The 24,597-nt window shown below is 38.9% G+C and overlaps 1 protein-coding gene across 1 annotated transcript; it reads right to left on the bottom strand.

The window, feature by feature from the left end:
- Positions 1 to 4,442: 4,442 nt before the first annotated feature.
- On the bottom strand, positions 4,443 to 17,297 carry TMEM9B (TMEM9 domain family member B). The gene is made up of 5 exons (XM_090264171.1): positions 17,126 to 17,297; positions 14,707 to 14,798; positions 10,635 to 10,743; positions 9,429 to 9,563; positions 4,443 to 4,860 (listed from the first exon to the last, which is right to left on the bottom strand). The coding sequence occupies exons 1-5, from the start codon at positions 17,228 to 17,230 to the stop codon at positions 4,705 to 4,707; spliced, it is 597 nt and encodes a 198-aa protein (XP_090120297.1). The 5' UTR covers positions 17,231 to 17,297; the 3' UTR covers positions 4,443 to 4,704.
- Positions 17,298 to 24,597: the final 7,300 nt, after the last annotated feature.

Raw genomic sequence — 24,597 nt, 5'->3', positions numbered from 1 at the left:
TCTCAGGTTTCTGTCCTAGAGCTCTTCTGGGAAGGAATGAGGTCTTATGGATAAAATCCTAAACAGACTTTGGATGCACTGCTGAGCATAAAAGCTGCAACTTTCAGAGACATTAAATATATCTAGCATGCAAAAAACAAAGCTACAACAACACATGTAATTGAATTTTAGAATATTAGGGATGGAAGGAATCTTAGAAATCCTCTTATCCAATCCCCTAGAGGTTGTAATTTGGTTAAGGCTACAGAGCTACTTGCAGAGTAGGGATCAGAACCTGGGCCTCCTAACTTACAAACCAAAGCCTTTTCTACTGCTCTAGATGATTTAACCACCCACAAAATCTGAATCTTTTGACGTTTAGGCATAATTGATAGTTTAAGATAATGAAATAATCAGACAGCTGACAAAATTCATCATTTTTCAACTGTGCCTAGGAATTTTCCTATGAATCATATTCTTATTCTCCCCATGGGCCACTCTGGGGAAGTCTCTTACCTGAGTTTTGTCATCAAGATGCTGTATTTTGAATTCGGTCAGACTTAACCTGATTTATAGGTGATCGTTTAGTAACAATATGCAAAGTAGCTTACAGTTAAACAGAACTGCTCAGTTCTGGTTTAGCTGTTTTTTCTACGTAACATGTAGATATGACAACACATGACAATACTAAGTAGAAATGTTTGCTTACAAAACTGGACTCTTGTAACACATTCTTTTGTAAAAAGAATGTTCCCCATTCATCTGGATCATATGATTTTATATCAGAATTATTCATGAAAAATACCTTTAAGTAATAATCTCATAATATGCCAATATTGATCAATATTCTTTTAAATAGAGATGAAGGCCATAACTAGGAAAGTAAATATGAACCTGCAGTTTGTTAAAATACTTATTAAATTTTTCCCTTGTAAATAGGCTGGATTTTTTTCAGAGCAATTTTAGATGCCCAGTGGAATTGAGAAGATAGTACAGAGTTCCCACACAGTTCCTGCCCCTAAACACACATCCTTCTCCACTACCAACACACCTCACCCCAAATATACTTGTTACAATTGATGAACCAATATTGACACATCATTATCACTCAAAGCCTCTACTCATCCCTCCCTTCCCCCAATACCTGACAACCACTGATTTTTTTTACTGCCTCCACAGTTTTGCCATTTCCAGAATATCATATAGTTGCAATCATACAGTATGTAGCCTTTTCAGATTGGCTTCTTTACTTAGTAAAATACATTTAAGGTTTCTTTGTTTTTAATTTTTCTTTTTATGGCTTGATAGATCATTTCTGTGTAGTGCCAAATATTCCACTGTCTGGATGTACTCTATTTATCCATTCCCTTACTGAAAGGACATCTTGGTTGTTTCCAAGCTTTGGCAACTATAAATAAAGCTGCTATAAATACTCATGTGCAGGCTTTTGTGTGGATATGATTTCAACTCACGTAAATATCAAACAAGTGTGATTGCTGGTTCTTATAGTAAGGGTATGTTTGGTTTTTTAAGAAAATGTCAAATTGTTTTCCAAAGTCGTGTACCATTTTGCATTCCCATCAGCAATGAATGAGAGTTCCCGTTGCACCAGCATTTGGTGTTATCAGTGTTCTGGATTTTGGTCATTCTGTTGGTGTTTAGTGGTATCTTGGTGTTTTAATTTGTATTTCCCTGATAATATATGATATGGAGCATCTTTCCACGTGCTTATTTGCTATCTGTATATCTGCTTTGGTGAGGTGTCTGTTCAGGTCCTTGGGGCTTTTGTTAATTAAGTTGTCTTATTGTTGAGTTTGAGTACTTATATATTTTGAATAATAGTACTTTATCAGATGTCTTTTGCAAATATTTTCTCCTAGTCTGTGGCCTGTCTTCTCATTCTCTTGACAATATCTTTCAGAGCAGAAGTTTTAAATTTTAATAAAGTCCAGTTTATCAATTATTTCTTTCATGATTTGTGCTGGTGTCTTATCTAAAAAGTCATTGTCAAACCAACAGTAATATAGATTTTTCTCCTATATTATTTTATAGATGTTTATACTTCTGTGCTTTACATTTAGGTCTGTGATCCATTTTGAGTTAATATTTTGAAGGGTGTAAGATCTATGTCCACTTCATTTTTTTTGCGCATGGATATCCAGTTGTTCCAACGTTATTTCTTGAAAAGACTTTTCTCCATTGTATTGTCTTTGTTTCTTTGTCAAAGATCAGTTGACTGTATTTGTGTGGGTCTATTTTTGGGCTCTCTTTTCTGTTTTATTGATCTATTTGTCTACTATTCTGTCAGTATCACAGTGACGCTGACTTGATTCTATATTTTTATATTAAGTCTTCAAGTCAGATAGTGTCAGTCCTCTTTTTACTTCTCCATTAATATTGTGTTGGCTTTTTGGGTCTTTTGCCTCTTGATATAAGCTTTAGAATCAGTTTGTTGAAATACAGAAAATAACCTGCTGGGATTTTGATTGGGATGTGTTGAATCTATAGATCAAATGGAGAACTGACATCTTGACAGTATTGAGTCTTCCTATTCATGAACATGGAATCTCTCTCCATTTATTTAGTTCTTTGACTTCTTTCATCAGTTTTGTTGTTTTCATCATATATACGTTGTTAGATTTATACCTATTTCATTTGGGGGGCTGGTATTGGTAAATGGTACTATTTTTCATTTCACTTGTTCATTGTTAGTATATAGGAGGGCAATTATCTTCTGAATATTAACCTTCTATCTTGCAACCTTGCTATAGTTATTTCTAGGAGGTTTTTATTTTTGTTTTGTGATTCCTTTGGATCTTCTACATAGACAATTATTTCATCTGAAAGAAAATCTTATTTCTTCCTTTCTAATCTGTATACCTTTTATTTTTTGCCTTACTCCATTAGCTAGGACTTGCGGTATGATGCTGGAAAGGAGTGGTGAGGACTCCTTGCCTTGTTCCTCATCTTAGCAGGAATGCTTCTAGTTTTTCACCATTATGTTAGCTGTGGGTTTTTATACATACATATTCTTTATCAAGTTGAGGAAGTTCTCTTCTATTCCTAGTTTACTGAGAATTTTTTATAAATGGGTGTTGAATTTTGCCAAACACTCTTTCTGCATCTATTGATAGGATCATCTCATTTCCTTCTCTAGCCTATTGATGTGATAGGTTTTATTAATTGGTCTTCAAACATTTAACCAGTCTTGAATCCCTGGCACAAATTTCACTCAGTTGTAGCTGAACTTACTTTTTTTTTTTAATACTAACAACAAAATCAATAATTTTAGGTTAGTTTTGTAGGCCTGAAAAATTGTTTTTTTACTAACTAAAAAAACCATTAATAGTTCCTAAAACTTTATACTTATGAATTCAATATAACTTTATTCTAATAATTTTTGCCAAGAATTTCTTAGAACAAGCACTTGTTCATACATTTTAAATCTCTCAATTTATCAAAATGATATTTATATACTTTCAGAGACCCAGCTAAGTACCCATACATTCTTTCTTTCTCTCTCTGCACACAGATACACACACACACAATTTAGTACCAATGTTTTAAGATTAGACTGGTCTTAAACAGTAGTCCAACAACAGAGTACAAAATGCCTTTGCATCTTCAAGTTTATCATAAAGCAAAAGAGAGAAAGAGAAAAGTTAAGACATAGCTACACTGGTAGGTGTTTCAAAAATTATTTTTATTGTTCCATTCCAAAGAGGACATAGGAAGAAAAAAGCCAGTTATCCAATGACTGTTACACCTTTCAGAGGGAGGGACACAGAACTCCAGTACTTGTTCAAAGCTGCACACACCAGAGCTCAAACAGCTGCCTTTCAAACTGACCAGAAATGTTCACAAATATGTGTATGTCATCAATTCAGCAAGCTTTGATTTAAAAGAAAATCTCTTTATTGAAAGTATCCAAGTCCTTAGGATTCATCCTTAAAGATACAAGGAGATAAGAAAGACAACACATGCTGAGACTGGTTAGTCATTAGAGTAAACTAGTAAAAGGCCAGTCTGTTCCAGGGTGCACTGCATCACACATCACAGTACTTAAAGAAAATCCTCAGTTTGTGACGAGCCACCAGGATTTCAGATCTAGTTTACCGTGAAGTGCAACCACACGCCAACCAGACACCTAGATAATATAGCCAGTGCAAAATTCAGAAGGGATAAGTCAGGGCTTTGATGAGGCTGGCTACACTACAAAATATAAAGGAAACTTGAAAATATAAGGTAAAGTCTATTTACAAAAGTTATTATTTTGTTTTTTAGTAAAGTGACTTGAGAAAAGTTATGTTAAGTAGTTCCCACACATCCCTTTCCTCCCCTGACAAAAAAAACAAAAAACAAAAAAAGTAAAAACAAAACAAAAAACCCTGAAAAGTATTTTGAAAACCAAGTTAAAATGTGGTGAAAAAGAGAATGCTTGTTTCAGGTGAAGGACTTCAAGATAATTTACAGGCAGACTTACTTTTATTTGTAAAAGTCACAAATAGGAAAAGATTTATTGGCTGACTTGGTGTGTGCTTTTAAAAATGTCTCTTAATATGTTAACAACAAAAGAAAATACCCAGCACGTTTTGTTTCAGGTGTTGAATTTTCCAGCAAGAGTTGGTGAAATTAACAGTGTATAAAATAAAACCCAGGAAAACTCAGTCAATTTTTTCCAGTTGTGTCTTGTTGCTTTCCAGTTACCTTGAATCTGATTCTCAATTAGCTAAGGACAACGTGACGGTCAAAGACAGATTTTCGCTGCTCTTGAACTTGAAGCTTCCAACGCTGCTGGGCATATTCTACCTTATTTAGCACATTGGCTCGACTGCGGGAATGGGCAAGCACATCATGGGCGTTTGCAAAAGGCTGGTGATCCTGAAAGTCCAAGAATGGAGAATTTAAGAGATGGCATAATCAGTGTAAAACGTGCACACAAAACGGCAGTTATCCAGCCACAGAGACAGAAGCAGCTGAATTTTTCAAAGAACAGACCATCTATTTGCCCAAGCACTCCAAGGCACTTGACTGCCAGAAGTAGAATGAACTCAGTTGCAGAAAGAGGTGATTCAAGTGGCAGGAATGATGAGGAGGTATCTGTGTAATATTCCCATAAGTCACCATTTCTAAAGCATTTCTAAAGACATTTCCCTTAAGAAGCAGGGACCGAAGATAAATACATTGGTCATTTATGTTAAAGAAAGCTTCCTTAACAGGTAGGGGAAAGAAATATATTTTCATGTTAATATCTATATGCTACAGACACAGAAAGTAAGACTTTTGCTCGCTTTATTCAATAGAAAGACCTGTCGTGTTCCTGATTCCCATTATATTAGAATTGTTACTTGCCAGCTTGGGGCCACATTCACCCTGGAAGATGAGTTGACAGGATCTTTCTTATCTTGGTTGGTTTTAATCTCTCCCTGCACCCTCAACACATACACTAGAGGGACTGGGTAGTGAAGAAACACAGTTCAAGTCCTAAAATTACCCTCTACACCAAGGACAGTAAGAATTACTACTTCAGAATTTCTACTCGATAAAGACTTGAGTGTTTCAATGCTGAGCACCCAGTGGCTTCCATGTTAGTTGCTGCCTTAGGGAAGAGGCTACTGAAGGCTTACCCAGGTATCCGTGTAGAAAACCAAGCTATCCTCCTCAAAATAAACCAAGGACCCTGATGTTTGTAGTCATTACAAAGGAGTGCTAATCTATCTATGAATGAGGTATAAACACAGCTGTCTAAATGACAAAAAGCATTCAAAACTAATTTATTTGCCTTTTCCTTGATCTCTTTTTCCCAAACCCCGGTAGCAAAGCTTATAAATGTTCCAAAATAGAATCCAAGTCATAAGTTGTACCTCTTAAACTTAACATTGCCTCTAGCAAAGAAACAACATTGTTTTGCTATGCATGTTTGCAAAAGCTCTATTATATATCCAGGGCAGGAGTCAGCATGTCTATAGAAGCTATACACAATCATATTACTATATATAACTGTGACCATGTGGTGTTCTAACACCTGGTCGTCTTTTTATACCAAGATATACACATAATTACATCAAAACGTTTTCTATAAAGGATCTTTCCCTGCCTTCTTTACCAAAATTCCCTCAACTTTTCACTTAGTTTAGGTAACAGCTGCGCAAACCTCATTAATTATTTTTATTTGTAATCTTCAAATGAAAATAATAAAAACAATTTCATAAAGTTAAAAATGTATCAGAACATGCATAAATGACCCACGGACATGGACAACAGGGTGGGGATTGACTGGGGATGGGGTGGGGCAGGGAAGAGCAACAGGGGAAAAACTGGGACAACTGTAAAAGAACAACAATTTTAAAAAGGCAAAATAAATAAATAAATAAATAAATAAAGGAAAAAATGTATTGAAGATATAAAAAATAAGGTGAAGAATGAGGAAGGCTAAATTTGTTGGATCCCTTGGTTGCCCGTAAAGAACGAAACCGATCCAAGGTCATCTAACAAATTGGTACAAACACCCAGACTTAGCTCACCTAACCTTGACTTGGTGTCATATTGTCTAAACATAGTGATTTTGTTCAGGTAGATTACAATGACACTATAGGAATATGGTGATGAACTTGTATATAAAATATTATTATTGTTGGTTTGTTTTGACATAAACAAGACTGGAAAGAAGGATGTACTTTATCATCAGAGCACTTCTCAATTTCACAGTTCAGCAATCTACTCTTTAACGTAGGGGGAGAAAAATCTTAAGGAACAAATTTAAAGGACTAAACAAACCAGTAATCCTTTTGGTCTGTTCTCCACCTATCAGAACAGGATTGAACTAGTTGCTCATGGTCATGAATGCTGGAAGAATGCAAATAGAGAGTTACCCTTTTTATGTTTGTTCTTTTTACACCTGATAAAATTACAATAAATACAAAACATGTTTTAATGTAATGCTTTGATAATAGCAATGATGTGTCATGGATATATAATAAATACTGTGACTGCTTACAATGAGCTTCTTAACTATTTGTACTAACTCTCACTTGATTTAAAATGGTCTACACTAAACAAAAATTTAAAAAACTTAAAAAATTAACTTAGAATTTAACAAAAGCATTTTTTAAAGCACGTAAATAGTAAAGAGCTCTCATCTTGGGCAAGCAATTGTAGAAATTTAAGTTTAATTTCTTTTTATACAGAACTGTTGCCATGAATTCACAGCTCTGGTCTGAAAACCTCTCTCTGCCCACAATCACTTTAACAGATATCCAATATTCAGCCAGGCCTCTCAGAAACAATGTTCTCAAACAGTCAACTTATACACAAAAGTAATCACAGGTGAACAAAAAGGTTACCAAGCACATGATCCCACCAATCAAATGCCTTTCCTACATGTTTTTATCTACATTTATGCAACCATTTCTTTTATGTTAGTTGTGTATTACATGGATACTGTCTATTCTTAAAACCAGGAACCAGGCATTTAATGCTGTAAGTGATGTAGTTTAAGTCAGACTTTTTATCTATGTGCCTTATAATGAAATGGTTTATATGGCCTTCAACATATAACATTTTCATATGTTAGTAGTTCTCAACTGGGGGATTATTTTGCTCCCTAGGAACATTTGACAATGTCTGCAGACATTTTTTTTTTTTTTTTTAAAGTATATTTTATTGATCTGCAGACATTTTTGATTGTCATGACTGGGATGAAGATGCTACTGGCATTAAGTGGATAGAGGCCAGGGATGCTGCTAAATTTCTTATAGCAAAGACTTATCCAACCCAAAATGTCAGTAACGTAGAGGCTGAGAAAACCCTGTCATATGTGAATTAACATGGGAACAATATTTGAGAAGCTAATGTATCTGGTACATAATCTCCTGTCCTTCTAGATCTCTTACCCCATTAACCCTGCTATGTCTGATTTTTGACCACTCCAGACCTTTATCCCAGCCTGTCAGTCCTCTCCTGAAATTCTTCAAAAATAGATAGGCATTTCTTATATAATTAAAAATAAAAGGGGTAAACACACTATTATTTGCCATTTCTTTTACATGTCTGTTTCTCTTTTATTTACCTCTTTATTGCTCATATTCACCTCTTTATTTCACAGTACCTGATAATGAAAAGTTACTCATTATGTATTGGATAAATGCATAAAAGAAACAAGGGAAAAAGAGGTAAACAGAGGTGTTTCTGAAAAAGCTCTTGACAAAACAAAAATAAAATCTTGCCCAAATAAGTTGAATATTCATAATTGATATTCATGAGAAAACAACATATTGATCAAAAAGGAAGCTCATTTTGTAGTCAGAAGTCAAGCCATCCATCCGGATCCCCTTTTCCATCTTTTACCAAAAGGTCCATAAGCCATTTAAGAGTAAAAGGACTTCTGACTGTGGTTAGCAAGGGCTCACCCACGCTTTTGCTTTTGGAATTGGTTCTTGAAACTCTACTGAATTTTATCCACTTTGAGGAACATAGTCCAATAAAGTAATCCAAAATAAAAAGTAATTTCTAAAAAATTATATATATAATGAAAATTTGAAAACAAGCCCAAACCAGATAATAACAAAACAAACAATATACTTCTCTACGCTAAACTGAATAACCAGTTTGTGGACTATGTCAATTTCCTGACATTTCTGAATGAAGTAATGTTAACACAAAAAGCAGACCACAAAACAATTTATACACTGATTATACCAATTATATGTAAAAATATAAATGTGTTCTAAAGATAGGAAGAGAATCTTGAATGATGGTTTTATTTTTCTCTAGAGTTCAAGATCACAGATTTCTTTAAAAGAAGGATAATGGGATACATAAAAGATTAGCAGGTAAACCCTGGCTGGTGTGGCTCAGTGGACTGAGCGTCGACCTGCGAACCAAGTGTCACTGGTTCGATTCCCAGTCAGGGCACATAACTAGGTTGCACGTTAGGTCCCCAGGTGGGGCACGAGTGAGAGGCAACCACACAGTGATGTTTCTCTCCCTCTCTTTCTCCTTTCCTCTCTCTCTAAAAATAAATAAATAAATAAACAAATAAATAAATTATTTTAAAAAATATATTAGCAGGTTATCAAGTTGTGCTTCATTAAAAAAAGAACAGTGCGGTCTTCATGCTTTTCTTCACTTAAAGCCTCTTTATATCCTAAGAGATTTGGTGATGCTGACAGGAAAGGTGTTCAGGCAGGAGCTTAGGGAGAAAATGATCTCAGATGCTTTTCTCAATGTAAACAGGGAAAGGCAATGAAATTGTGCCCTGGGTACTGAAGAGCAAGGCCTCGTATAACACACTAAGGATCATCAGTTTACATCACTATGTTTATGGCTTTCCAAAGCAATTTCCTCATAAAGAGACAAATACTAAATTTAGAACTGCCTTTAGCTTCTCTAGTTGACTATCGGCTCCAGCACATGAACATCTGTATTACATCACGATGATGAGAACTCACCCCAACATCCTCATCGTTCTGTATTAATTGTGAGTGTCCAAATAGGCGTCTCTTCAGTATGGGCTCAACCAGAGTAAGGTACACCATGTACAGTAGTAGAAGGCCCAAAATGGACAGATAAATTATAATGGTAACCTAAAGCAAATTGAAAATAAGTTACAGCTCTGTTCAAGCCAAGAAATCAGAATTTTATATAATAATAATAAAGCCATAGTGAAGACTAATCTATCTGCTAAGCATAAAGGATTTCTATACAAACCAGATTCCTACATAAGAAATAAACTCAACGCTTCACCAAACTATTAAAGAAAAAAGGAAAGAAAGCGTTTGTCTTTGGGATCTTTTTGTGAGTCTTCAAAGCTCCATTTTCACTTACTTGTCACCACTGACAGCGCTGACAGCACCTGAATACTACATCCTGGTGTGGTGAAGACAACATAAAGGAACCATAACAGAAAACGTAATGCAGATGAGTTTCTATAGAATACTCTTTTAGATAATTTAGATGTACAAAAATAGGCCAGCGATTTTCTTGAAACCTTAATTCATGTGCTGACAGGGTCAACCACAACAGAAATCTTTCTAACTGTTACAGCTGACCACGCCCAGATTCCCGGTGAGGCCTCTTTTGGGGAAAGAAATAGGAAGCTCTGTATTAAAAAATTGGGGAGAAGAACCGCTGGCCACCACAATAAAGTAACTGAACTCATTAGAGGTCAAAATGGTGATCAGAATGATCTACCTTTCACTTCCTACAGCAAATAAAGAAAGGAAATCTTAAAATCCAGAAGTGATGTGTCTAGAATAGAATAGTCACTATATACATAATTTTTTCTAAGGGCTAAGAGGGTAGGAAGAAGAAGGCCTCATCATGTTGTTCTCACTATCCTTTGGCATACATAACCCACAGAGAATATGGGACATGCTAATTACATATAGGGCGTTTCTGTGCTATGTCACACATCATACCTATCTAACTTAACTTGATTAATCCATAAAGCATTTCAATGAGGCAGGCAGAGAGCAGGGCCATTGTTTCTTTTTGGGTGGGGATTGAAGATGAGGAAGAAGGGAGGAAAGGGGTGGGTAGGGAAGAGCAGTAGTTTGAATAACTAAAATAGAATTCATATGTCCAAAATTTTCTTTCGTGTCTCAATACCATCAAGAACTATTCCAAAAGCAGAAGAATTTTTTTTTTTTTTTTACCTTGATCGTTACAGAGCTTCTTTCCTCATATTTGCATTCACAGCGTAGACAGTATGCTTCTATATCAGGCTCCCTCACAGACACAAGCTCCACAACATGAAGGCAATCACTGAAAAAAAACAAAGATAAAATGCTGCTGAGTCTAACTGGATTTTCTACTCACAGTAATCAAAACTTTCTTGAAATCCAGAATAATTATTGAACTTATCCAATGAAAGAATACAATGAGCAAATAAGGGAAATAAAACTGTTTTCTCTTTTCATATCAGCAATTTGGTAAGACTTAAGAGTCTAAGAAACTATCAAGGCACACATATAGTAACTATACTATCAAGACACACATATAGTAACTATTTTCAAAGGTGCTACTGTTTAAAATATACCTGAAAAATCTCAAGTGGAAGCAAAAACTAGTTAGCAGATGGAGTCATAGTCAAACTTGTTCAGTTACCATGCAAAACGGCTTTAAATGATTTAAAGTTACCTGGGGCACTGTTCAAATATGAGATTATCTCTTCTATGAATTAACTAACATCATTCTTAATTGCCACAGTGTGGTATATGAATGGCTAATCACACTTACCAGTTGGCAAATTCTGAAACTCAGAAATCTGAACATTCAAAACTATAATAAGAAACAATTTTATTTTTTAATGAGCAAAAGTCTATAGAAAAAACATGGAGGAGGATTAGGACAACAAAAATATTTTTAAATGAAAACTGATTACTTGGAAGAAGTACGAGGTCTGTCCAGAAGGTATCCACCCAAGTAATATGAAAAATAGAAACATTTATTGAAGACACAAGATAGAAGAAACATCGATGCCTCAGTCCCCTTCAAAGTAGGCACCTTGGGACCTCACATAAATCTCCCAATCGCCATCAGCTGTCCTGTCGTATTTTCCTGAACCTCATTAATGGTCTGAAATCTCTTCCCTTTCAAAGGTGATATTAGTTTTGGAAAAAATCAGAAGTCGCAGGGCATCAAATATGAGCTATAGGGGGACCGAGTCACCTGGGCGATTTGATGTTTCGCCAAAAAACTCTGCCTGAGACATGATGCAGGAGCAGGCATGTTGTCATGATGAAGCTGCCAATCACCAGTTGCCCATAGCTGCAGCCTTGTGAATCATCCAAATAGTTCCCAAGGAGGAATGTTCAAGCTTAACATAAAATGTGATGCAGATTCATTGCTCTACTCGCTCTCTCATTTTGAATGTGAGAGTCACACAATACATATGCTCACTCAGTGGGGTCTACCCCCATTGACTAGTACAATGAAGTTATCATTGTTCACACATGCACATTACAGTCCACTCTCCTTGGCTGCCAGGTTACATCGATGTTGTGAAAACCACTCTCGTTATATTAACAATGGCTGGGCATTTTCTGGACAGACCTCATATCAAAAATAAAAAGCTCAATGTTTTTGTTATTGGATATTTTTGATTTATTTTTTCCCCCAGTTTCCAGGCTACTTACTTATGGCTTATGAAAAAGCAATTCTATAAAAAATCTTTTCCCAGAATTCTGTCACTTCTAAGAACTAATTATTATTCTCCTTAGTTAATAAGTGCCTACTACTCTGATCACCTTCAGCAAAAGCAGGCAAACTTTTCTGTCTTCCTGCCTTCTGCTGAGCAATTTTCTCCCCTTTGTCATATGTTTCTCAGGTATTTCTGGCTACCAGAACTCTACAATTGCTTCCTGTCCCAATCCACTCATCCTTGTTGGGGGTACCCAATGCTCTAAGCTGATTCTTTCCTGCTGCCCTATCAAAATGTACTTATTTTTGTTTGTTTAATTCCTTCTGCACTGTGGCATTAGAAGAAAATCCAAAATAACATAAATGATAGATGTTCAATCAGTTATACTGAACAGGTAATTTAAACAAAGATAGTAAGTAATAAAACATAAGTCTCCAATGATAGAATTTCAAATAAGGGTAAAGTCCCACAACTCACACCATACAAACATATGATATCTGTTCCAAGTATATATGAGAAGACCAGAAATGTAGCCAGCTGGATGCAGGCATAAAATGGGCAGAGAAAACTAAACCTCATTACAGGAGTATCTATCTCAGAATCATAGAGCTCATCCAGCCCAACACTCTCAGAGAGGTCACCTGCACAAGGTCAGAGTAAATGACTAGCTAAAAGGATCAAAATCCAGGGCTCCTGGCTCCTAGGTCGGCTCCCATGTTATCTCTCTGAACTTCAGGAAAATGAGACTTATCTTCCATTTAGGTTCCTATTTCAGCTTAGTAACTATACCTAAGAATTACTTGAGAATCTAAGTACTGAATATTGAGTGTTTCTTTTAAAGAAAAAATACAGTTCAATAATAAAGAGATTTTAAGTGCTGTGCCAAAGGTGAGCAGGATGGGAGAAGAAGCAGAAAGGTTGGTTCTGACGGGCCAGTGGTGAACACAGAACCCAGGTACAGAACTCAAACCCTTTTAGGAACTAGGCAACACCTCCCCCTAGTGCCAAAAGGAGGACATTTTTCCCTTTAAATCACACCCCAAACACAAACCAGAGATCTCAAATGTTTCTTAAGTCTCACAGAATAAGTCAATGAAGAATTAAAGCTAACAACTGAATAAAATGGAGGCCATAAGGTGAATATATATCTAGGACCAGATACTGGAGACCTCATAAACCCATAATATAACTTGCCTACTCTTCTGCCAGTTAAAAACTTTCAGTGACAACTGGGAACCTATCTTCAGTAAATGGCTAAACTGCAGGAAGGAAGCAGGTAAGGAAGAAAAATCCCAAGCATGCCTTGTTTTCAACTGTTCATTTTCAAAGCTTTCTCTTTTGACCAATAACCAGAGATGAATGACATATGGTTCCGTCTGAACCTGGAATAACAAAAAGTCAGTGAAAAGACTGGTGCTAACCATTTGAATAGTGAATACATTAGCCACTCAAATAACAGACATCATATTTTATTACTGCTAATAGAATGAACTGTAAGTGCTCAATATATTTGGAAAACTTATAGGAATAACTTAAAAACTTATTTTTCTTGTATCATATCAATAGCTTGCTGATATAAAATGCATAAAAATATAGCAAAATCACTTTGTAATATGAGACCATTTAAGTGGAACATGGAAGTTCACAAGAAGTTCTCAAATATACTTATCAAATCTCAGACTGAACCAAAATGGGAAGAAAAGAGAACATCGGAAAAACAAAACATGCTCAAAGGCTGCCTTTTCCTTTTCAAAGTCAGCTAGGACTATCCTATCCTAACCGAATGAATTTAATTTTGCTTTCAAACTTTTGCAAGCTGTTTAGCTATGAAATCAAGTACATGTGAAAGTACATAGCATTTGGAGCTATTTTTCTTCTATGCCTATCCTGGTATTCTTCCACTATGGTTGCAAACCATAAAAACATTACAATTCCATGGGAAGGAAACCATCCATTCTGTGACAAAACAACTGCTTCCCAACCATTTTATGACACATTGATAAGGTCCACTGAGACAAACAGAAAGGCTGCTGGTGACTAGTCAGTTAGGATCCCTGTCATCACAGGCCTGCCTGATTACCCTGAGGTCTGAATGGATCGATATCTTATCACATCTATAACCTATTCCCAGTTGGGAAACTCTGATATACACAACCCATTCCCATTCCTTCCTGAGCCTCTGACACTTTTAAACATAGTCTCTCATATTTGGCAATATATCATCAAAACCTACAAGTTACAAAATTATAACCTAAATAAATGAGGCTTGCTTACATTTCACTGAAAAGCAAGAGGGAGGGCCAAAATTTAGGAGGGCAAAGGAAAGTAGTTTAGGTGGCGCAAATTCAGCCCCATCTCCAGAGAAAGCCCATCCTACCTGGGGCTTAGTGCTCTGGCCCTATTCCTAGGATTACATCATGCACTCAAGGCCTTTCTCTCACTTTTTCAAATGGACGTGGAATTTGACACTTTTGTTTAGAAGAAATACTTAAGAAGGAAACAATACATTGGCTGAACATTCTGGGCTAACAGTGACAACCACAGAAAGAAATCTGACAGGTAATTAAGTAATCCAGAATACTTACCAATCTTTTTGGGATATGTTCCTATTATAAATATGCCCAGGAATATCTTTATAGGGAGGACAAATACATTTACACCGGACATCCCCGGAATTCTGTAACCAAAATGGAAACTTGGTATATAGCTTGTTGATAGTTTATCATCAATATTTTAAAAAACTGCACCATATACATTTTGTTAAGCATCCCCTGCCATGTATTCTAAAACCATTCACTTAAAACTTTAAATAATTTTGAGATACAAGTTTTTAAAAGCCACAAGTTCTTTTTGATAATGCTAATGAATCATTAAATACTATATAAAATCATTAAAAAATAATACTTAGTACATGATCTGTAATTTATTAATCACATTATGGGTCAGATAACAACTTGTGCTAATGTTATCATCATCTACCTGACAGTAGAAAGACATCTGATAGCTGTGCTCGCAAATAAGAATGATGATTATGAAAGGATGGGCACAAATCAAATCAAAAATTACTCAAAAAACAAGTCACAATTCTTCTGTCCACCATTCTTCCACACTTTGGTATAAAGGCATTGACTGATATATGAATAAAAGGGGTTAGGCAAGAGTCCTTTAGAAGGGATGAAGATTTAGAGGCATTCAGCTACAATTAGAAATAAAGTACATAAGGGAAGTAGATTGAGCCTAGCTGAGATCAGTTTGGTCCACCTTTGCAGGAAACTGCTTCTAATCCCTGGTTGACAGAGAAGCCAGCCATGGATAAAGCAAATTTCAAGAGGGGGGAAGAAGACATGACTAATATATGAACAGAGGGAGTAGGAGATGCTTCCTCAGCAAAGGGGAATCTACCAGCAAAGGCAGTGGCTCATTAGTCCCAGAGGACCAAGCCCACTGCTGTTATATATGATATGTCTGGCAGAGCTGTTGTCAACTCTTTCTCTCATTCAGCAACCATCTAGTGAGCATTTGCTCGGTGCCAGACCTTGTGCTCAATGAGGCGGATTCAGATAAGCATAAGACATGGTTCCTGCCTATAATTAGGGCACACCCTAATAAAGGAGACTGACAAATAAATGCATGATTACATTACACTTCCTAAAGTGATGACAAGAGACACATAGAGGGTGCCGACACTGTTTTGAATGTCAGGAGACTTGCTGCTATTCCCGTTTCTGGTGGGAGGTAGAGAAAATTTCAAAAAGAATCCCTGATCAAGAACCACAATCGTTGGAACTATTGTAACAATATAATCAATAAAATATACTTAAAAAAAAAAAAAAAAGAACCACAATCGAAACTCCCTGATCTATCTGCCTATAATTTGTCTTTCCCAGACTCTATATTTAAAGATATTACAGAGACCCTGGCTGGGTAGCTCATTTGATTAGAGCGTCATCCAGATATGTCAAGGTTGTGGGTTCAATCCCCCATCAGGGCACAAACAAGAAACAACCAATGAGTGCATAAATAACTGGAACAACAAATCGATGTCTCTCAGCTTCCCCCTCTAAAACTTAAAAAAGAAATATATTATAGATTAAAGCTCCTATTTTTTTTTAATGCATTCTATTTTCCCACCACTCTAATGTGGATTCCTTCTGTTTTCCCCAATAACAAGCTAGTTCATCAAAGAGGAAGCACAAATGTGTATGGGGCCAGGACAGGTCTGGACGGCAGGGACATAAAGGGACTAGAAAGCAGCATCAGGAAACAAGAAGAGCCAAGAAGTGGAGCAGGGAGAGGCCACAACCTCCTATCTCCTGTAGTCTGGATGCTCCCTTACCCACTGAATAATAAGCTACAGAGGAGGCCAGAAAGGGGTTAAGAGGTACCGGAGGGAGTTTGGTGAGGATATCAGGTTGGTGAAGACCCCGGAAGTCCTATTAGGAAGGAAGGCTGCCAGGAGAGGCAGGTTTCCACAATGGTAGGATAATCTGCCCAGGGATGAGTTGCGAGTAACAGGGAAGACTTCTGTGAGACCGGGGCTCTCCATTATTTTGGCTTGGGGATGGGGGCGGGGTGGTGGTCTGTGAGGCTGGCTGAGGGTGTTGGTAGGCTGTCACAGCTTCAGGGTGGAAAGTTCAAGTTAAAGGCCCCCAGAATTGGAAAGGTTATACAGTTTGGAGTGGGGGCTCGCGGGGCAGGGCTGGGAAATACCAAGGAGGCGGAGGAGCTGCTGTCCAAGCTGTGGGCACTGTCAGGGCTGGGTGGTGGTGCAGGCGGGCGGGGTGTCAGGGCCCGCGGTGGGAGTGGGGGCGGTGACAGTCAGACTGCGCAGGAGCGCGAGAGTGCTATCGGGCAGTAGCGAGGGTGGTGGGTGGGGGATAGCCAGGGCTGTGAAGCGAGGAGTCGGACTGTCAGGGCTGGGAGAGGAATGGGGTGAGCAGCAGGTAAGAGAGACCCCCCGCCAGGCGGGGCTCCAGTCCCCAGCGCAGGTTTGGCGGGACTCACCTTGGCGGCGTCTGACATCTGCACCAGCAGCAGCACGGACAGCGCCAGGCAGGACAGGCTGAGCAAGGAGCCCAGACGCATGAGGCCTCCCCACAGAGTCGCCATCGCCGCCAGACCCAGCAGCCCGCACGGCCCGGAGCCGCCGAGGCCCGCTCCGGCTCCGGCTCCGGCTCCTCCGCCCGCACTTCCGCCTGGGCCTTCGCGTCACCGGCCGCGTCGGGTCGACGCGAACGCATCCGCCCCGGGAACGCATCCGCCCCGGAAACTGTTCTCGGTGCGAAGCGCCCGAGGATGGGCGGTGCCGGCGCCAGCCAGGGCTACCCCTCGGACCTGGGAACCGAAGGGGGCGTATTTGGGTGGGCAGCCTCTGCCCAGCAAAGCTTTGAGGCGCTAGGATATATTTCCCGGGCGCAGAAGCAGCGGGCTCGGGGAAATCCTCCGCTCGCGGAGACCCCGTGCCAGCCCGAATGTCAGATGGAGGCCTCCTGCGACCCCCGCGAGGCCGGGGCGACCTTCAGCCGCAGGGGCTGCTGAAAGGGCGGCCTTTCCCGGCGGCGCAGGCGTGGAGCCGGGTATGGGACTGGCCAACTATCCCTTCCCGGGAAGCGCGCCCCAGTCGGAAGGCCGGGGATCGTGTTCAGACTTTGGGGACCAACCTGCCGCCACGAGCCTCCCGGACGCCGTTCCCCGCAAGGTTTCTAACAGTTTCAGGGAGCTGCAGCGCTGCATGGCCTCCCTTCTTGAACCGCCCCAGTAGCCTCCTCTGCTTGGGACTCCACAGGCTGGGGGTGGCGGCCCCTAAGTCCTGGGGAGCGCTGACCCCTCTTTGCAGTGCGGGTCCGCCTCTGCAGGTAATTTAGGACTCTAGAGATGGCACAGTATCCCCAATTAAAATGTTTTCAGTTAGTGGAGACAGCAGGGTAAAGGCTATAGGGCTCATCACAACCACTACAGATTTGCTGATGACCTCGGGCAAAACCCTTTTCTGAGCCTCTGGTTCTTGGGTCAGTATGAGAAGGTTTTAATCTTTTTTAAAAATTTACTTGTTTTTCAATTACAGTTGTCCCACTTCCCCCTCCCCTTGCTCCTCCCCTTATTCCGCCCACCCTTCTCCCATAGTCAATCCCCACCCCGTTGTTCATGTCCATGGGTCATTTATACTACTTGAAGATCTTAATCTTTATGGATTTCAAATTCTCCCATGGAATACCCGTGTTTCTTTCATAAATATTTTTTAAAGGTGGTCTATTTGTGGAAATGTTTTAATTTACAATATTTTTCTCCTACGATTCTGATGCTAGAATATAACACAAGAAGGTGTCTGATATTGTACCAAATATATTCAGACCCTTTAAGTCCCAAATGACAAGTGGTGCCCAGTCTCAACCAGAACCAGAGGGGCAGAACTAGATGACGTTTCACCCAGGCCCCTCCAGGCTACCTTTGAAGATGCTGTCACATTAGAGAAATTTCAAGTCTTTGTCGTGGGTGTTCTGCTGGCCAGAGGACAATCTAGAAGTACCTGGGATCAAATGTGTCTGACTGTGAGGCTCCGTGGATCTTTGATTGCTAAAAGCTGACTCATCAGCAACTTTGGGATCAGTTTAGGCTTAATAGTCTAGATCTGATATCAAAAGGGAGTGCCCACTCTCTAGCCGAATCCTCGTGAGCCTTCTCTTTCTTCTTCAAAATTGTTCTGGGGGCCTTGGTGGGGGTACAGAGGCTTGAAGGAAATATATAGTAATGCCTTAGTCTGACAGGCCTCTGTTTAATGCAGAAATACCAAGTACACTCAGTCTAGGCAGGACTTTAGAGTTAACTACGCAATACAGTAGTCACTAACCACATGTGGCAGTTAAACACTTGAAATGTGGCTCGTTTGAATTGAGATGTGCTATAGTATAAAATATACATGGATTTCAAAGGCTTAGTACAAAACAAAAAAAAGACTCATGTTTTTATATTAAGGCTGAAATATTTTAGATACATTAAGTTAAAATATATTATTAAAATAATTTCACTTGTTTCCTTTTTACTTCTTAAAAGTGGTCATTAGACAATTTGGTATTTATTATTAGGCATTAGTGTTCTAGAATATAGACTGTGGCTGCCATTGAGACAGACCAATAAGCCAGGACAACTGGAATAGGGAAACAGCTGAACAAACCAGCCAAGCAATCTACAGCCAGATGCAGGTCACCTCCCTTGAGATTGCATTTAGGCCTCAGTTGTATTTCAGCTCCAGGCCCTGAAAAGCAGTAAAACCAGGTGGATGATGCCAGGACCAGCTGCAATGACTAAGGACCCCCTGTGGCTGAAATGGCATACCTGGAGAACTGATGAATACTCTGCTGAGACCTCCCCTAAGATGCCCACCTGCAAGAGAAAAATAAAAGCCCAACACATGCTCTCCCTGCGCCATTCCCTTTCCCCTCTTTTCCCCTCTACTTCCCCCACAGGTATACATTTCCTGGACCCTTAAGAGTGCCCATGAGACCAAGGTAACAATTGGCAGCAGCAGCTCATCCCAGGCTTATCCCCTGAACCTGTTTCCAAGGCCCCGTTTTCTCTGACTTGCCACTGAGCTAAAGCAGCCCCACCTAGGCTCTTGTTGCTGCTTCTATGCCCTTCCTTGTCTTCCTGTCCCCATCTTTAATAAACGTACCCTCAAAATCACCTACACTCGTGTTGTGAAATATTTCCTACATGAAGTTAAGAACCCATACACTACCAACTGGCCCTAGGCAGACCCACTCAGGGCCAGGCCCCCTGTCCAGTAACACCATGAGTAAATGGAGTGTGACCTTAAGATGGCTGCCTGTCTGGAGACTGAATGAAAAGCCTGGGACAGGGGTGACAGGCAGGGACTTATGCAGCTAGAGCCAAGGGTTTGGTAGTGGTATATATCTGTCAAAAAAGTGAATGTAATTTTAGGTGATGCAATAGGACTGGAGGGGTCAGTTCCTCTTGTTCTGCCCTATTCATATCTAGCTAACTCTTACCTTTCCCTTAGGTCAGGGGTTATTTAAGCTAGCAAGCCGTCTCTGATTTAAGTACACTCCCTTCTGTATTTGTGCAGATCTTCCTAATTTACCCCATTATAGTAAAATTATCTTTTCATATCTGCCTCTATATTCCCAACATCCACCAAAATATTTTGAGCTCTTTGAGGGCAGGGACCTTGTCCACTGTCTTTGTACCTGGAGATTGGGATATAGTGAAAACCAGCAAATGTTTGTGGGGACCTGGAAAAGGGGGATGGGAGAGTCTCAGAATCAGGTACCTACTTGAATCCCTACTTGATTCCTTTCTGACCATGAGAGGGTGAAACAGATGCCCAAAGAAGTACAGGGGGGATCCGTGGCACCACAATAGGCCAGAGAGGGAGATTTCTGACATAGGTTCTTCCTAGATCATTAGGTCGCATTGGAGTTGCTCTACTTACAGGCAAGACTGGCCTTTCTCAATACCCACTCTTCCCCCCCACCCCTTTTCCTTGCTTCCCTGTGACTAGATTTCCTTACTTCATTCCTTTTAAGGAGTGACACAGGTCCAGCTAGGCCCTCTCACTTCTTCATGAGGCCTGAAAAACTCCCTGGTGGGGGATGGTCAAGAGAGTAAAAAGCCTTCTCTAAATTCAAGTGTGAAAGTCAGATTAGGTATTAGAGTGACAATTTATGTATCTGGGACCAAGGTTTCGCCATCTCTGACCCCCTTTCCCCTCCAGTGATCAAATAGTTCTCTGTATGCCTCTTCCTTATTTCTCTGCCCATCCTTTCTGATCTACACAGCACTTTCCCAGGCCACACCAGTGCAGAACAGATGGACTGGCACACAGCATCAGTGATGACTGTTCCCTTGGGTTGTGCCTCTAATGGTTGTGGCAAGACACACACACACAAGAGTTCTTCCAGTTATTTCTGAGCATATCTGGGAATATTCTCTCTGATGAGCACTCTCCTATCATGTGCATTGCCAGGATGCTCCCTTCTACCTGGCCCCTTCAGTTAGATTTTCTGTCCTCTGCTGCCTGTAAAGCTTTGGATGTGTGCCATGCCGTCACTTGCTAGTGCCCACCATGATTACAACAATGTATGAGGTCAGAATATGATCTCTCGGTTCCTAGAGATTTTGGTGTCCCTATTGCTGACAAGTTACTGCAGTCCCCAAAACAGCAAAGCAATGCAAATTTAGTACTAAAGCAGAGATAAATTCTAGTTTTTTTCAGAGGAGTGCCAAATCAGTATTGTTGATTCCCCAGTGTCTTAATGAAATACTTAAGAAAAACAGTCCATCCCTTTGGAGCTTTTTAAATAAATGTAATAGTACATTACTTTTATTCATGTTTATTTTTACCAATATAGAACATTAAAAAAAAAAAGTATTCCATAGCAAACCCTGCTCCCTCACAATTTCTACTCCCCAGATACTTCTTGCTTATTTTTAAGCTATCTCCTCTGGGATTTATCTTTATATAAGAAATCTGAAGATAACTCCCAAGAGAAATAGCTAAAAAATTAAGAAAATTTTAAAAATTAAGAAACTAACATTCTGGTACTATTCTTGATTTTTTCAGTTTGGTCTATTATTTTACTACTTCCTATAAAAAATAAACTATATGTTTATGCTCTAAGGCTCTCTCACATATAAATTATTTCTTCATCTTCCATACATCAATATATCTGTATCACCTTTCTTAGGTAAATACAACTCATTATGACTGTGTACAAATTACTCATAGTTGATTCAATTGGCATAACATATTTGCTGCTTTTTTCTTTTTAAGATTTTATTTATTTTCAGAGAGAGGGGAAGGAAGGGAGAAAGGGAGAGAAACATCGATGTGTGAGAGATACATTGATTGGTTGCTTCTCGCAACTGAGAACCTGGCCTGTAACCCAGGCATATGCTCAGACTGGGAATCGAACTGGTGACCTTTTGGTTTGCAAGCCACTACTTTATCCACTGAGCCATATCAGCTAGGGCTTGCTTCTTATGATTGAAGTTAGCCATGACCTCTTTTTCCATGCTTCCTAAATTACGTAGTATTCAAATATCTATAATTTATCCCAAACTTGCCTCTCACTACATTCAAACCCATCAGGTAACTTATCAGTTTAATTCTTAAATTGGAAACAACCCTCCAGAAGTCATCTGCCTCCTTCATTCTGGACTAGTTGTTCTCTAAGCTTACTGCACAGCTTTTGTCCTAGAATAATTGATCATTTCTTCCCCCAGCCCTACCTCTTTTTTGTTCTTTCTTAAAGATTTCCATACTCCAACCCCTGTTTTGAATTTTTACATTTCTGTTACTATATTTTAAAGTTACTAGAGCACTTTCTTGTCCATCCTGCCTCCCCCGCCCCTAATAGCATTCTATTCCATTTGGGTGCTGTAATACCTTATTTCTCTGAGGATATTTCTAGTGCTTTGTTTCTTGAGCTGTCTGCGTTGAAATTTTCAGTCTTTGTTTCTATCTTTTCTACCTTTCAAAGCTGAGTAAAAACTCATTTAAAACACTTCTTAGATGTCCGGAGATCTTTGGTTATCCATCCATATGAAAGAGTAAGGCCTTAGAACATGGATGGGAAGCTCTGCATACATAGACAGGGCTTCTAATTAGGACACATTAAAGTAATTTTTAAACTGGTTGCAACCCCATTAGTAGTTTGTGAAATCAATGTAATCCGTTACAGACAACCTTTCTTCCCCCTTCTGAATGACAGAACAGAATAGGAAATACTATATTAGAATACATAACAGGGAAATTATTTTGTGAAACTTTAGTTTCACACCCCCACACACAATGTATACATATTACATACTAAGTCAATCCCATAAAATAGGCATTTCTTACTGTGGGTATTTTTTCAAAGAACATTTATTTCAAAGTTCTTTGACAAAATTCCATTTAGGGTACTCAAAGCTGGATAAAAGCTCATAAATTCCATCCAAATTAATGAGTCTCTGTAGTGATGGCATGAGTCAACAAGAAACCTCATGTGAGTCACAGTGCCATTTAATAAAGATGTCCTAGAATCAAACACTTCCAGTATTAGAAATGACTTTGTAGGTCTCCTTATCCAACCTTCTACCCAATGCAGAAATCTCTTTCAAAATGATCATTCCACCTTTCACTTTCAGTGAAAGAGAATTTAAATACAATCCATTTAACTGTGCTAAATACTTGTATCTTTATACTACTGTGAGCCTTAGTTTTCCTGCTGCAAAACTGTGAACAATACTACCTTCTTTGTGGGAGTTAGTATAGTCCCTGGTTTATAGCAGATGCTTCCCTCCAATTGAATCAGGATATGCTTCTCTACAGCCTCCACCTATTGGAAATGCTTGCCCTCTCATGCTAGGAAAACACTTTCCACATGACAGCTCTAAAAATAATTACATTGCCAGTGTCCTTTTCTGGATGCTCCACATATTTATATACATGTCCCTGGCTTGCAAATAACATCTCCACACACAGTCCTTATATTATACTTTCACAGATTAATCAGCTAAAACACCAACATCATCTTCACTTTTCTTAATCCAACTTCTCTCTCACTTTGATTCATTTTCGAAAGTCAAAATGTATTTTTTTAAACTTTGTTAAAATTTAATATTGCTGGTTTCATTCTATTAAGATGATTATGAATCTTGATTCTGTCCTTCATTGCTTAAGAATCAGATTGGGCAAGTCTTTTTACATTTTTAACATTTAGAATGATAGTCATCTGAGTAGCAATAGAACCATAATTCTAGATTATGATAATCACTGTCATAGTTAAAATTATTTCTTGTTGACTACTCATACTGTTTAAATACTTAAAATATTAATGCTTAAAGTTTTTATCATCTGTAAAATGCATTTATTTGTAATGTCATTTAGATAATGGCTTTAACTATATATTAAGGTTCACTGAACTCTTCCCCTTCCCAAGCCTTTTCTATTTGTTTGAAAAAAATAAACAAATCCTTGTCTAGAAGATAAGTGTTCTCATACTGATGAGCCACCATAAAAGTTTGTTCTCAAATACAATTAAAGCTTTGAGGGAGCCCCTGCTGGTGTGACTCCATGGATTGAGCACCAGCCTGCCAATCAAAAGGGTTGCTGGTTTGATTCCTGGTCAGGGCACATGCCTGGGTTGTGGGCCAGGTCCCCAGTTGGGGGCGTGCAAGAGGCAACCAACTGATGTTTCTTTCTCCCTTCTTTCTTCTCTCTTTTAAAAATAAATAAAAATAGAATCTTAAAAAAAAAAAGCTTTGAGGGAACACCATATGCCAACCACTTTATGTGGATTATATCATTTGAGACTATAAAGTAAGTACTATTATCAGTTGTTTTATAGATTACAAAACCAAGCTCAGAGAGGTTCATTAATTTGCCTGAGGACACACAGCCAGTAAGAGGGAGAGCTGAAGGGCGCCAGTAGCAATAGAGGAAATGAGGACAACCAGGCCTTGAGTTCAGAAAA

Source organism: Furipterus horrens, unplaced genomic scaffold (assembly GCF_987537825.1).
Source record: "Furipterus horrens unplaced genomic scaffold, mFurHor1.1.pri manual_scaffold_2, whole genome shotgun sequence".
Classification (NCBI taxonomy): Eukaryota; Metazoa; Chordata; class Mammalia; order Chiroptera; family Furipteridae; genus Furipterus; species Furipterus horrens.
This window is presented reverse-complemented; position numbering and strand designations above follow the sequence as displayed.

What these genes read in the sequence shown, in the direction of transcription:
- TMEM9B (XM_090264171.1), bottom strand. Translation starts at nt 17,230, where the DNA reads ATGGCGACTCTGTGGGGAGGCCTCATGCGTCTGGGCTCCTTGCTCAGC. An exon ending in AGATGTCAGACGCCGCCAAG is followed by an intron (nt 14,799 to 17,125) that starts GTGAGTCCCGCC and finishes TTTTGGTTACAG; the next exon opens with AATTCCGGGGATGTCCGGTG. An exon ending in AGAACGATGAGGATGTTGGG is followed by an intron (nt 4,861 to 9,428) that starts GTGAGTTCTCAT and finishes TTGGACTTTCAG; the next exon opens with GATCACCAGCCTTTTGCAAA.